This window comes from Melanaphis sacchari, unplaced genomic scaffold, assembly GCF_002803265.2.
Source record: "Melanaphis sacchari strain LSU unplaced genomic scaffold, SCAv2.0 Contig44_pilon_pilon, whole genome shotgun sequence".
NCBI classification, from domain to species: domain Eukaryota; kingdom Metazoa; phylum Arthropoda; class Insecta; order Hemiptera; family Aphididae; genus Melanaphis; species Melanaphis sacchari.
Window position 1 is genome coordinate 612,117 of NW_020271295.1, and position 16,230 is coordinate 628,346.

Genomic DNA, 16,230 nt, shown 5'->3' on the forward strand with positions numbered 1-16,230 from the left:
AAAAAAATTAAAAGACCATATTACATTTATGATTCATTTTAATATATAAATATCAGGCACCTATCCATATATATGTGACATATTACACTTTAATATTTATATCATATTGTTGTACATATTTAAAAAAAATGACTAAACTTCTGAATATATCATTACGACCTATGTGGAGTATTCAATGAACACACACCTATCACATATTTAAAGTAATTTAAAAATTTAAAAATACGATGGTGTATTTTAATATTTGTAAATGAATGAATTCCACGTATAAAATCACAATATTATATTATGCTACTATGGTTAAAATATTATTCAAAATGTATATATATATTTTAAATAATATGCTCTGTTAAATACCTTTAGAATTAAATTATATTGTAGATTTAAAATTGAAAACTATTGTTCTTACCCTAATGCTGTGGCTAATTTCATTAGCATTAACATGAATGCATTTGGAGTTTATCACTTTATATCAATATAATAATAAACAATTCGCCCTACTATACAGGGCCGTAGTGTAAATTGTTTGAACAATTTGTACATATTTTACACCATATCCTACAGCAGACTTTCCCAAACACAATTATATTTTTGCTGAGTCGTATTAAGGTTTTAAATACATATGCATAATGTCGTAATATGCATATTCTTTTTATATCATGAAATATTGAATATTAGTTTACCATAATATACATATATTTACATTTACAAAGAAAATATATTTTATTGTATGTATAAATAAGCGTATATGATACATTATATTCTGTGCAACTGAATTTTATATGAATTACTTTACGTTTGATATTGATCGTAACCTGTGACTTTTACTGGTATTTTTTCTAGTACTTTGGTACTACTAGATTAAATGTTATCGCAAAGATAAAAATTAGCAATAAAACTATCAAAGGTTCAAAATAAAAAATCACCAGTATGCTGTGGGTTGCCAAAATTAAAAATTTTTTTTTTACATTGTTAATGTATAATATTCAGAGATTTTTAGTGCTTTTCAAAGCTGGTACAAGTCAACTTATTTTTATTTTTTTCAATCGGTTTAATTAAGTTATAATACAAAAATTTAATTTGTGTTTAAAGTTAAAAGTTATTTTTAATTTATCTAACTTGGAAACGTTACAAGTTAACAGAAATAAAGTAACTTAATTTCTTAAAAATATCAATGATTTATTTATTTATTTATTTATTTTTTGCTGAATATTTACAATCAACTAAGTGCGATACGTAAATATGCATACAATATAAATTTAAAATAAAAATAATACATACAATAATAAAAGAAAAAATAACGGAGATTCAGTACAATCTATTGATAGAACCCAACAAACTGAAGTTATAAATTATTCAGGTTAAAGGTTACTTTTGTGGCGTTTGAAAATAAATTTTCTTGAATATCGGGAATTTTTTATTATCGGGTATGTGGTTCTTGTGCATCATGTGCAATTATAACGAATTTGGCAGCACTATTACGATATTTAGTATACTCTTTTATTATTTGCTGCATTTGATAAAATATTATAACTGTTGATTAAAAAAATTGTGATTATATCCATATAACTTACAATTAAAGTATTACGTTTGTTCGTTGGAGTTTTTATGAGAATTTTAAATTGTAACTTTAATAGATAATCAATAAGGAAGTAATATTGTGAATACCAATATTGTTATCTTGAGATACGAAATCCATAAAAAATAATGGAGGAGGATTGTTGTTTGTTTACATTGCTGATGTGCTTAACTGAATAACCTTCTTCAGATAAAGTAGCGGAAATGTCAGTACTTATAAAGTATAACGAAGGAGGCTTATGATAACAATAACGTATATATGAAGAATATAAGGGAAAAATTATGTGTGATAAACTGATATTTGTTATCACCTGACGTTATTCGCCAGTCATACGTAAATAATCATTGATTAAATTATAACTGTTGCTACCAGTGGATCATAATATACTTGTATAATACGACTCGAAAGTGTTGAATTAAAACTAAATCCATTTGGACTGATAGTGTTTGTCAATACATTATTGAAAGCTATGAAATTGGAAATATGATTATGCAGATGGACATAAACTTAATCTCGTTGATTGTCAATCGAATTGTATAAGGACATGTCAAGTACGTTGTCACTAGTATTATTAAAACAAATTTGGCAAAACGAGCAGGTAAATTAAAAATATACTTTTTTCATGATGATTTGGCGAGATTGATGAAGTAAGTCGTTTGGATTAGGAAACATTTAACGTGTGGGGTGAAGCAGCAGGTCGAATAAAGCTTTAGCCTCCTAATAATTACTATAAATACACTGCAGTTTTCAGTTGTAGTAGTATTGTGTTCTTTTATCTTTGTGGGTTTTAATTTTTAAAACTTTATTTATTTATTTTTCAATTTCATTGATTATATTGGTAATTATATTTGTTTTATCTATGTTACTTAATATTAATATAAAACAGATCTGCAAATTTATTTTAATAGAAAAAAAAAAGTATATTATAGAAATTTAATAACAATACATATACAGATCACTGAAATAAATAATAAATTATATATATATATATATATCTGACTGAAATCGCATGGCTTATTTTATGTTTTTATTTCATTAAATATGTGCATACATTTGTAAAGTATGTAATTTGTTTTAAGAATGTTACCTGTGCACTGTTGTAGAAATGATTAAACGGTCTCTCTGGCTATACTTAGCGTACTGTATTATATTGCATAAATATCGACTGAAATCCCGTACAGTTCAATAAGTATTATTATAATGGTTCAATGTTCACCACCGAAATAGAATTGTATTCACTTAAATACCAACCGTTATTTCATACTAACATGGGGTTTAAAATATACTTGAGTCGATTTTTATCGATGCATATTATTCATGCTTGTATATAATATACACCAGACTTTATATTATTTAATCTAGTTTCAAGTCACGTTGCTCAAACAAACATCTGACTGAAGCAGGTTGCTTAACGAACAGTTTATCTATCTTGAAACAAGCCTCAATTATTATACACTCGTACATTTGAACAGTATAATATTATAATGTTAATACAGCACATAATATGCCGAGGGTGCTATATAAATTGGTTTAAGGTTTATAGCATATCCACTTAAAATAATTCAATAATTTCTTTATTTGAGTGTGTGTAGGTTTAAAAATTTAACAAAAGTATGTAATGCAGACATAATATTACAATTAGTTATAATATCACTACACAGGTGTATTGTGTATTTATATTTTACATTTCCATTGATCATTATTAGTGCATTATACATTTATGATAAACAATTTTTAAAATATTGTTATATTTTTAATTGAATTTTACAATTTCACGTTTTTTGTTCTGTAATCAAAGTATTTGTTACTTATGATATAATATTTTTTTCTATATGCATTTATAACAATCCTTTTTTGTTTTATTTTTTTTAAACTTTTGTGTTAAATCATTATTGTAATGGAGACATGAGAGAACCTTTTTGGTTTTTCAATTTAACAAAAAATATATCATACTGAGTTTTTAGAATTTTAATATTATTTTTTTCTTAACTAGATTTAAGAAAGTTAATTTTTCTCAATTTCAATATTTAATAAACAACAATACCCACACTTTATTTCTTTGTTCAAATAGTTTCCATAGCCAATATTGACATTGTTCCATTTCAAATAAATTCCAGTCAACTTTTGGTACTTCTTACATAATTTAATACAAATACTAAAACAAATTACTAGTAATAGTAACGATGTTTTCAATTTGTTTATTAAATTAATATTTTCTCAAATATTTGATACTGTTGTAACGTAGTCGGGGAACTTTGTTATGATATTAGTTATCCAGAGAAAGTTGTCTATTTCTTATAATAATTTGGACGTGTTAAAAAATGTTTGGTATATATATTTAATTTTGTATCGGTCAATCATAATATAAAATATGTTTATAATATAATATAAATGGAAAAATTTAAATATCTATAAATTTATATTTATATTACGTTGATTTTGTGAAATCACTCAACAATAAATTAAATCAATTATCGTTAAAGTACCACTTTAAACTCTAAGTTAATTAAACATTCGCAAGAATAATAAAATTAGAAATTTTTAATGAAAAAAAAAAAAAATAAATAAATAAATAAATAATCGATTGACGTGATGTAGTATGAAACATAAAAATTTTGTTTTAATTATTATTACACGAGTACATTATGTCGTTTTGAGATGTTCCAAAAATTAATACGCTAACGGAACAAGTTCTGTGTCCCATCGGTTGTAATTATTACGTCATCAATTCATGCCCTCCTCATACAACAAACCGTTTGCTATCGCGCTTGGTGCCTATCACAGAAGGGTGCCACCGATGACTAATTTCCTCTTCCAGACAGCGGCAGCAACGACACCGGCGAATATATATTTTATAACGACTGGCAAAGAGACGGTGACCGAGTAATTAATATTATTACAGTTCCCGGCTGTTTCATGATAAAATATTTATATACATATATTGTGAAATTATAGTCGATGTAGATCTGCAGATAGGGTAATGACGTGTGTATTGCATAACGACGACGTAACGCTTTGTAGTCCTCTGATCAGGCTAAAAACACATACGCACACACATCTATTGCATGGATAGTAAATCGGTGGGTACGTCACATGATATAATAATATTGTGACGTACAGAAAATAGTGTATTTTGTGGGGAATGATTGATTGATACTCCTCCCCCTTTTATGATATCGTATCATCTTAATTAATTAATATGTAAAACTAGCATTAATTACAACAAAGTTAAAAATAAAATAAAATAAGAATTGAATTTAGCTAGGTAATGTGGTGGATGGAGGCTCCGTGGTGGGACAATCCTCAAATAGGCAACTGTGTACAAACCATTGTTTTTAATTTTTATATTTAATTAGTATTTGTATTCCTAGAGTGTGCACTAAATTGTAGAAATATCTGAAATCCTTGTGTAGGATTGCATAATGGTTCTCTAAAATTTAATGGACGCCCTTAAATCATGTTTAAGTGACCATTACATCACTATTGATTCATCAAATATTTAGTGATTGTTTATGCAACCTAAATTTAACTAATAAGCGTATTGTTACTATGATTTATTTTATGTTTACCTATTAAAATACTTAATTTTAAAATAGTATTATCCTGTACTTGATTTGTTAGTTCGATGACGAGTCCTTGTCAATTTTTTATTGTTGCTATTTAGTTTTATTTTTTGAACCATAGTAGTGAAAGATTAATTAAGTATTGCATAGAAATGTCTATCTTATACGCATGAATATTTAATGCAAGTTGTAAGCAGACGATAAACAAGTCTAACAAAATATGGTGTTAACTGTACTTAGGTACGAACCAAGGTTTTATATATACATATTTACGTAACCAAAGTTATGTGACAATTTAACGCAAAAAATGCGCCCAAATTTAAAAATATTGTACTAAGATTTTAATTACCGGAAAACATCTTGCTTGCGAAAAAATAAAAGCATGGTCAAATATTTTTAGTATCTTAGTTTTAAGCTATTCATTCGTAAGAGTCTGATTAGATCTGAGTATAAAGTATGGTGTCTAAACATAAAAGATAGACATTTAGTAACTTTGAACTTTATTAAGCCAAAGTTTGAAAGCTAACATTCTATATAAACAATATATGTATAGGTTTATGTCTATTATTAGTTCTTACACACAGAATTTACAAAGAGAAGAAACGATTTTGTTGATCTTTATACATATTGTCTGATATTAATCTTGATGCAGATATTTAAAAATAAGTTTATCTGTTCATATACTATAATAACATTAACCGTTTTAAACAAAATTCGGAAACTAAAACATGTTAGAAAAAATTTAAATTTGATTTATAAACAATAAGGGTGATCAGATTGTTTTGTTGAATTATGCATTATAATTGTTTAAAACCTTAAATTTCATCAAATAGAATGTTATAAAGGAACATTAAACATTTTTTTTTTCAAGTTTTGTGAAAAAATGTACATTTCTTAAACTTTATTCACTAGATTATTATAGTTTATTTATGTCTTTTTAAATTTTAGAGATAAATTGAAGTACACAATTCTATAGTTATTATGTATAATAGGAAATGGAAGGTCAATTATGTTACTATGGTATGGTAACAGCAAATAAATGTAAAAAAAAAAAAAAACCAATTTTGATTTAAATGAAGCAAAATATTTTTTTTTATAAAAAATGTAACAAAAATAATAAGTATAACAAAAATCAGTTGATAACTTTATATCTTTTGTAGGTAAAATACCAATACTTACTGTATTATTGGATCTAAATATTTATTTTTTATTACAATTCATTCAATGTTGATAGCGAATAGTTTCTAATGATTTAACAACTAAATCAATGACTCGATAATAGTTTCAATATAAAAACTTAAATTAGGTTATAACTGCGTAAGTGTAGTGTTCTATTATGACGCTATTGTGAATGTGCTATTTTCTATCATTCGTAATAAAGTGCACGTGTCTAGAAGTTTTTTCTGAAATCTTTGTTACTCACTAAAAAATATCCATTTTATGAATTTTTTTATAAAAAACATCGAAAATAATATCTTTCATTTGTTAAACGAAAATGTTTACACCATATCGCTGGGTTTTTTTCCATATTTTGAACTTAGAAATATTTTTGTACCTTCTATTGAGTACTACAAACTCAATTTTTTTTTCTTTTAACAGTCAGAAAGTTTTTTTATAATAACAGTATTTTGGTAAATACATACGATAACAATTTTGGGTTATCACGAGTGGAGAGGCCCCGTCAAATATTTTATACTAAGTCATGATATGGTCTTTGGCATTTCAAACGCCTTATGTCTTAAGAATTATTAAGTAGTTGAATTGCTGCTGGAGCGTTGATTTAGCCTTATCTCGCGTTTTAAAGTAAACTTAGGAATCTCGTCCTGGACGGAGGTCATCATGAAATCTCGATGAATAATATCGTTTTTTGTCGTATCGGTATGCTGCGAAAATTGTAGGTACAGAGAGGAATGTTTCGGCAGTGTTGAACAATTTCAATATTAGATTTACTGGTACAACTCCACAGTTGTATTCCATTGGTTCATATTATCTAATTATCGCTATGTATAAAATACATTTGCTTAGAAGGTCTAGTTCATAGCGTCTTCCGATAAGCCTATAAAGTTTCCTCAAAATCTCTTTAATTTACATTTTTTCTGGCAAACGTGATATTTTTAGTTTAATCGTGAGTCAAGATGCATTCCTAGATATTTTGTAGAATTGTTTTGTGGGATGATCTGTTGATCGAATACTACTGGGCTATAAACACTTGCAAAATGTGGTATCCCTATTTAAGATGAAATATATTTTTGTTTGCACATAGTGCAAACAATAAACATTGTATCCTAGAATACCTAGTGTATTATATTTATAGACATTTAAATAATTTGATTCAAGAATATTAACATGTACATAATTCTAATATTATATTAATTTGTCAATATATAATATTATGTAACAAGTTTGCTAATAATTGTGATTCAAAATCTCTTAAAATATAATTTTGCGCATAACAACTCTTACAATTTTACAACTATAAATTTTAATTTTCAACTTTATTTGATATGATAAACAGTTAAAAATGTCATTGATTTAAAAAAAATATAAGTTACCGATCACCCGTCTCTAACTATGTGTAATTAATCTTATTCAATAATTTCTGAAATGAATACTCAACTTATATTGTTCTGGTATAGTAAAATTAAAGATAGCTATTGTTTAAATAAAATATCGTAAACATTTCTAATAAATGTATATGTGTCTTTTAGGTAAGTATGTCTCGTCGGACTTTCAATTATATCACCATTTTACCGCTATTCAGCGTTTGTTAAAATAAAAATGAATTAAAAAAAAAAAATGACACCGGCTATGGCTTTTATAATTATTATTTATTATTAATGAAATATATTTCTTGTCTACGGTACTACACTACACCTTTCTTCATATAACAATCTATTGAAATCTATAAATAATTGGTTTTTAAATTCAATGTTTAGCCATTCTTTTCACTAAATATAATAATATTATCTTTGAATTAAACTATAAAATACGTATTTTCACCAGTGTAAAAATACAGTGTATATTCATACTTAATAGTGTAATACGAAATTTATATATATTTAGACTATGTCATATAATTATCATTTAATAATTTCTTTATAATTGTGAGTATATAATTAATTATTGCTATACGCGTTTACGATTACAGTCCTGAACAATTTGATCAGAATATTCAACAATATGTCTGTATAAAGATTAAACGAAATAATGTTTTAACAAATAAATAATAGAATACTAATACTATAATTCTTAATACTTAAACCAGAATTAATAAATGTTTGAATCACTTTCAAAAATAATTTGTTACATTATGTTAATAAATAAATAAATAAACTATACATACTCTGAAGTAGGTATTAGCATTCAATGATATATTTCATGGACTAATTCGATTTAATTATTATCATTGAAGATAATTATTGTTATTATATTATGGCTATAAGATAACATGATTAAAATTATTCATTGTTAGTTTATCAAAAATGAATGTCAATAATTGGTTAGATGCAAATGTAATAATGTCTATGAAGGTACAATTTTTAATTTCAAACAGACTTTAATTATACCGCGTATTGAGTTAAATTAATAATTTAATTTTGTTATTTTTATTATTATTTCTATTATATATTGATTATGTACACTAAAAAATATACTAGAGTCTTGATGATTTAAGTAACTATAAATAGTTAAAATATCAAAATCATCATTGACTATATTTTGGTTGTCTTATGTTTGATATTCTTCATAATATTAAGAATAATTATTGATGACCGCCTTGAAAAATATATAAACTTCTTCGTATATAATATTTAACATTTTGAATAATCTAAAATTTTCAACTGTATATCATAAACCATATTTGTGGTTTATTATTTGAATAATAGATGCAATAGAATATTAAAATTCATATATATATTTGTCAAAACTAAACGTTATACATAAAACATAATAAACTATAGTTTTTAGTTGGATTATTAAGTAATATTTAATATACAACCATGTGCAGTATTAAAGAGTAAATCCTCTAGATGTATATCTTAATATTTTTTTTTTTTTTTTACATAAACAAATTTATTTACCATCTAACATTTTAGTCATAAAATATATGAGTATCGTGTATACATTTGTGAATATATTGGAAATATTATGCTTTTTTGATATTTATAATTCAATAACTGGTAGTTATCGTTGTTGATTTAATTTATTTTTAATGAAACATATTTAGTAGTTATTCAACTTTATTTATTAAAAATTATCATATAGAATTTGAAATATTTTAAAAATTGGAATTTATATATTTCTCGCAACCAAGAGCACAATAAAATAAATAGATTATTTACACTACCTATATACCACACAGCATTTTTTATAAATTTTTCTTTATATTATATAAATTATATTAAACTTTTAGCCTCCCTGATTGTTTTTCTTATAAAAACATGGAGAATGAAACAGATTGTAATAATAATTTAATAATATCAAGTATAAATATGTTTTTCAATTAGATATTATGCAGAAACGTTTTTGCTAGCTGACGATGCAATCATATCGTCTAATCCATAATTTTATTAGCTAGTTTACGTAAATAAATATTAATAAGATCTAATACATCTATTATAATTATAAATTTGTGTGATAGTATGATTTGAATATAATTAATTTTTTTAAACTATTCATAAGCTCGCTTATGAATAATTTTAGTGTTTACTTTAATTATTATACATTATTAAGCTCTTATATCAGCTGTACATGATAAGCATTATGTATCTGTACTTAAAGATTCATAAAAAAAAATAAAAAATAAAAAATACTCTACATTAAATTAAATTATCCATTGGCACTTAAATAATTGTACACTAAATCGGTACGTTCTCAAATCGGGTGTGAACTAACATTCACTGTTCACTAAATCTTGACGTGTGTATCATCTTACAATTTTTTTGTTCTGCATAATCTGAAGTTGTCCCATACTTTTTTTTTTTTTTTTTTTTACTTAAGTATATAATTTCAAACACTAATATTTTTCTAATTAGGTCATGATATAAGTATATTGTTGTTACGGTTATCATGATTTTTTGTTTTTTCTTTCGTAAAATGTATTTCAAGTTTTATATCATCAATTGTAAAAATTAAGTTACCCGTGTTTTGAAAGTAATAAAACTAAAAAAAAAACCTCGAAATAAAATTAACTAAATACTAATTTAGTTGTATACACAATATCTTTGGCAAGTTTACGACAAACCAGGGAATTATACTACTTTAGTTATATGGAGATATGGTGTTTTTAAGAAAACTTAAGTTATTTCTGGCTGTTTATTTTATTTTGAATTCATAAGCAAACCTCATAAAGAAGTTTCATTAATTCTAATTTTTAAATATTTTTATTACAATTATGAGAAGTATGACGTTATAAATATATATTTTATACAGTTTTAACTATATATGCTTTTTGTATGGTTTAATAACAAATTGCAATCGATACCTACAATATTACTTTGTCACAACAACAATTATTTCCTAAAACTATTATAGTTAAAACTTCGAGAATAATTGAAATTATGCTATTCGTCAAAAATTATTTAGTTTAATTATTACTATATATCTAAATTTTTTTAATCAATAACTATTAATATTTTTTAATTTATGTAATACATAATATTATATGGGTTTAACTTTTAAATCAATTTTATTGTGCTAGAGTATCAATAAAATAGCAAAATTTCAATCCATTTAAAAACTGATGACGAAGATAAGCATATATTAATTGTATAAAATAACTATGTATTAAATCTGTATGTAACAAAATAAAAGTATATAATAATTAACTATTAAGACTCTGTCTGGTATGTAAACATCATGATGTACTGTTGGTTTTAAGTATACCAATAACGAATGTGTTAAATCTTAATTCAATAATAAGTAATTGTATAGATACTATATAAAAAGAAGATGGTCTAAATTTTTGGTATCTGTAGTTACCGATTATCATATCAATAAAAATATAAGAATTAAAAAAAGAAAATCTCGATGTTGCCTTCAAAGTACTGAAAACTTTCTACTTTTAATACTTTTTCTTAAAAATAAGCTAGATCTAATTTGGTACTGAAAATTTCTCTTTGAGTTATGTTTAAAAAAATTTTTTTTTTACTGAAATAAAGTAAAGGTATAAAAATTATATAAAGAAACATGTAATTTTAAAAATAATATATTTATAGTTTCTCTCAAAATCTAAAAAAATCATACAATAGTAAATTGACAAACGTAATTATTACTTTTTAATGTATATTATAGTAGAATATTAATACATATAATTTCATATAACAGATTATTGTATATTTGGTAAAAATATTTTAAGTATAGACGGTTCTTTATTTTGTGTATATAGTGAAAACAATGATTAATTAAAAAAAATAAATAAATACTTTTAACTTTTAAGCTGATGAAGTACTTCCTATTGACTTAATAATTATTTGTTATGGTTTTTTTCTACCAAGTAAAATCTATTTCTTTAATTGTTTTAATTTAGATCTGCTTACATAGATTAAAAATATTGATAATGCTCATTTTTAGAAAGTTTTTTTGAAGTTTTGTTAAGCTTATAAAAATTAAACTAAAAATGTATGAAATAAACATATTTTATATGACCAAATTTCTAAAATTAACTGTTTGCTTTGTTTAAGTACAATATTGATAACTTTTTTTTTTTTAAGTTGACACTATCAGGTAATGAAGAATCATAATAAAATTCAAAAATGCCTAAAAAAAGGCTCTAAAGTAAAAAGTTTTATTTTAGTATTATACATGAAGAAAGTACGTAGTATGGTTGAAGTTTGTAAATTGACTTTTTTATTTCATATCGGTGTTTTCAAAAAAAAAAGTTTGATCCCAAAAGTTATTTTTTAAATCTACGAACATCTTTCCTCCTCAACATTTTCTCGTTAAACATATTTTTATTGAATTGGCTTCTCTAATGTCTATTGGAGTTTTTATATTTTATTCAAAGCTATGGAACACTAATTTAATGAATCTATTTCCATTTTTTTTTCGCGAGACTTTGAACATTTAATCAGATTTAATATTGAGAAATATCATTGAATTCTTTATATTTTACTTTTGCCCTTTCTTGTCATCTGGAAAATCTAACAATATTCTCAGTATCCATTGATATTAAAAGGGTCAAGCGAAACAATTTCATTTTATAAATATATAGTATCTTCATTCTTTTCGGTATTAAAGGAAATTGTTATATCATACTAATGTTGCACAAGCTTTTTCATTCTAAACTTTATTATGTAAAAACTTTGTATTGTAGGTAAAAACAAATTCTTAATGACGATGTATACTTTCGTAAAATTACCATGGTCATAACTTTATAAAAATCCAAAACTATATACTATAATATATTCATATGAACAGCAATGTGCCTATATGGTATTTAAGAATTCTAATTTAAATGTTTTCCAAATTACTTAAGTAGATTATTTTAATAAAATTTCTTTATAGTGCAATTTAGAAGTCGAGATTTAGATGTTTACCCCTTTCAGTTTTGAAATTATTGTCAAATTAGCACCCGCGTAGTACTTATATAACCTTTGATTAATTTTTTTATTTCAATTTAATAATATTTATATATATACAGTACAAAAGCATAATTAAACATGTGATTCCACGATGATAATCATTACAATAATGACTGAATAAATAGGGGTTCAGTACTTATTTTTTAATTGAAATTGTGAGTTCTTGAATATATTGTAATGGGAAAGAGAACAACAAATTATATGCTATTTTAATATTGTCTTACATAAACGTGTTTATACTGAGTATTTCGATACAAATAGTGTTATTATAATTATTAAAAATTATGTCAAATCATTCCGTTGAGAAGCAATTGCATAGACTTAACTACATAATATTATCTGTATAATAAACATTTTCAAATTATTCAAACCGTTCAAACTATAATCGGTGTAATAAATTAGTTTACATTCGTCATGGTATGTTGTAATGCCTGTAACACGTTTTATGTTTATTGAAACAAAACCAAGATTTTCGGAAATCAGTCAAGAATGATTGAGATGAAGTATATCTAAACAGAACAGACGCATTGTTATTGTTTTTATTTTATTAGTTATTTTATTAAATCGCTCAATATTTAAAATTGTTAATAATATCTAGAATATTTCATAATTTTATCGTGGATAAAAGATTTATAACATTATTTCAAGATCATTGTTTCTTTTAAATAAATACGTATATTAAAAAAAAAAATATATGGGTTGATATTTTTAAAAGTAATATTATTTTATTAGGAAATGCTATTAATTAGTATCATGAAACACGTATAAACATTTTATAATTACCATTTACTAATAGTTTTGGTTGATATGTATCTAAATGAATTACATTTATAGATTTTGATTTTTTTAAATTTTAATAGGTATACCTATATAAGTTTATATTTCTAAGTAAAATAATGTATTCTTAAATATTAATACAGAAAATGCAATTAATTGGTAGATTCACAACAATTAGTTGAAGAATATTTATTTTTAAATAAAGCAATTAAGAATAATTTAATAGATTATCTTTAAATTCTTAAAAAAATTGAAACCTAAAAATATCATCAAATGGAAAGAAAATTATTTAAAGTCTTCGAAGTTATTCATTTCTATAAATATTACAGTAAAAATTCACTGCTTCCTCTAGTACGACCCTAAGCTTGATAAGATATTCGTTTTCATGTTTTATTTGTGGTAGACATAGCCAACGGCAGTAAGAGATTGTAGTCTTATGAAAAAACCTACTGTAACAACAAATTATATTGCTTGAATATATATATATATATATATATATATATATATGTACACTGTATTGTTATATACCTATATGCGATAGAGATATAGCTCAGACAATTTTATGGGTGATGATAATATAACTTTTAGGATACAATAAATAAATTTAAAAAAAATAAATAAATAAATTAAATTAAAAAAAAAAAAAACTGTTTATGTGTGTAACAAACATTTTGTAATAATATCAAAAATAATTTAAGTATTTTAGAATTAAAATGCTTTATTTCCATTATGTTAAAAACTATCCATATACCTACCATACGATTCATTAACAGTTTAAATCATAATCATGCCGGTTGATTAATATCAATGATGTTCATTAAATTCTATAAAAAATTTAAATAAGTATGTATTCGAAATAATTATTTAAATTTTTACAAGATATGATACTCTTGCGGTCAACTTATATTACGTACCGGACACAACAAAAGTTAAAGGTAAAAATACAAAAATAGATAATATAAATTTATCTTATATTTCACAAAATAACAAGGTTGTGGGTATTACAATGTTTTTTTTTTCACTTGATAAATACATTTGATAATAAAATAACAACGCTATAAAAATGTACAAATTATTTACTCTTGTAAACTGCAGGTGAAGAATATTTACGTTTATAATTTAATTGTCTTAATATTGACACAGATATAAAATTACATTAAATTTTTATATTAATAACAATTTAATTAAAAATCAGAGTAACTACTGAATTATTACATTATTTGCTTTCATTAATTGATCGCCACCATCGCAAAACCAAGTGCTAATTTCCCATCTATATTCCATTATTTCAAACACCTTAAATTGGCATTAAATTATTACTACATCGAAAATGGAAGGGTGCTATATTATATTCTTACTATATATATATTTATATTTATAATGAGATTTCTATTGTTATTGTATGATAATTTTATTTTATTATCTGCATCGGGTGTTTTTTAATTAATTTATTATTTGATGTTAATTAATTGTAGCTATCTATTGTTTATAGAAACTATCATGATAATATAAACCATATTTATTCAATATTGTTATATTGCAATTATCTGACTACTCAAAATAAAAGTAGCGTAGAAATATCATTAATTATGACAGAGTAAGTCTGGTTATCAACCAAACACAAAATATATTTTTTATGATCATCACATTATATTATGATTGAATTATTATTTTAATGGTTTTTCAAAACGACTTTAGTTTTTTTTTTTATTCAAATTTAAATATATACTCTGTGAATGATGAAGATTATACTTCTGCAGTATTAAGTTATAAGTACCTGTAATTTAATGGTGTAATAACAAACAAATTGGAAAACTATGAAAATTTAAATTTACTAAAAAATAAAATAATGAATGAATGAATAACACACACTTACAAATTCAAATAAAGCCGATTACTTGGGTCAAAAATATATGTTTATAATTATGTGCTCGTGGCTTTAATAATAATAATAAAAAATCCTATTTAAAACAACATTTACCTACTGTAAAATTTCATTTTTGACACACTGTACAATGTACACGGAAGATTGTCGTTTATTTACTTAAATGATAAAATCATATTTTCTCTATTATTATTTATTCAAGTTCAAATTAAATATATATTTTTTTATCCGGTTCTCATCGTTTATTATTGTATACAAATACTCGGATTTGACCTGTCAATTTTGTTTATGATTATTTTTATTTAAAAAATATAAATAAATAAATACATTAAAAATAAATGAATAATCTGCGTATCCATTGATTGTAATATTTAATTAAAAAACCTATTGGGGTGCACAAAATCCGCTGTCGTTGCAATACGGAGAACAGACAGCTATCTATTGTTTTAGATACAATACTCCAAAAAAGGTTGTTTTATATTATAATCGAATTTGTCTATCTTTTACACTTTGATTGATACAAAAATATACAAGTATTTTTTTTTCACGTTTAAGTACATGAATAAATATACAATACTATATAACTTAAATGTCGTATGTTTATCTACATTTTCAAAATTTTTTTTTTTTTTTAACTAAGATGATAAATTGAATTTTAAAATATTTATTTTATTCATAGTTCTAGTTGAGTAAACATGTAACAAATAAATATTTTGAATTTCCTTAATCGCTTTAATATCATAGAAGATATGGAAATAAAAAATAAGATGTATTATTATTAAATAGAGTAAGAAAATAATCCATTTTTCCTAGTGCGGCTAGAGATTTATTGTGTTATTCAATTCC

The 16,230-nt window shown here is 23.7% G+C and overlaps 1 protein-coding gene across 2 annotated transcripts in view; it reads left to right on the forward strand.

Annotated features, from left to right (window-relative positions):
- Positions 1 to 16,230, forward strand: part of LOC112597940 — a 293,289-nt gene that overhangs the window by 199,359 nt on the left and 77,700 nt on the right. The window contains exon 1 of one of the 2 annotated variants that reach the window (XM_025344198.1): positions 2,109 to 2,130. The exons of the other annotated variant lie outside the window; for it this stretch is intronic. Coding sequence (XP_025199983.1) covers positions 2,124 to 2,130 — 7 coding nt within the window. The 5' untranslated portion in view covers positions 2,109 to 2,123. Of the gene's footprint in view, positions 1 to 2,108; positions 2,131 to 16,230 lie in introns of those variants that run through there. 2 annotated transcript variants of the gene reach the window in all.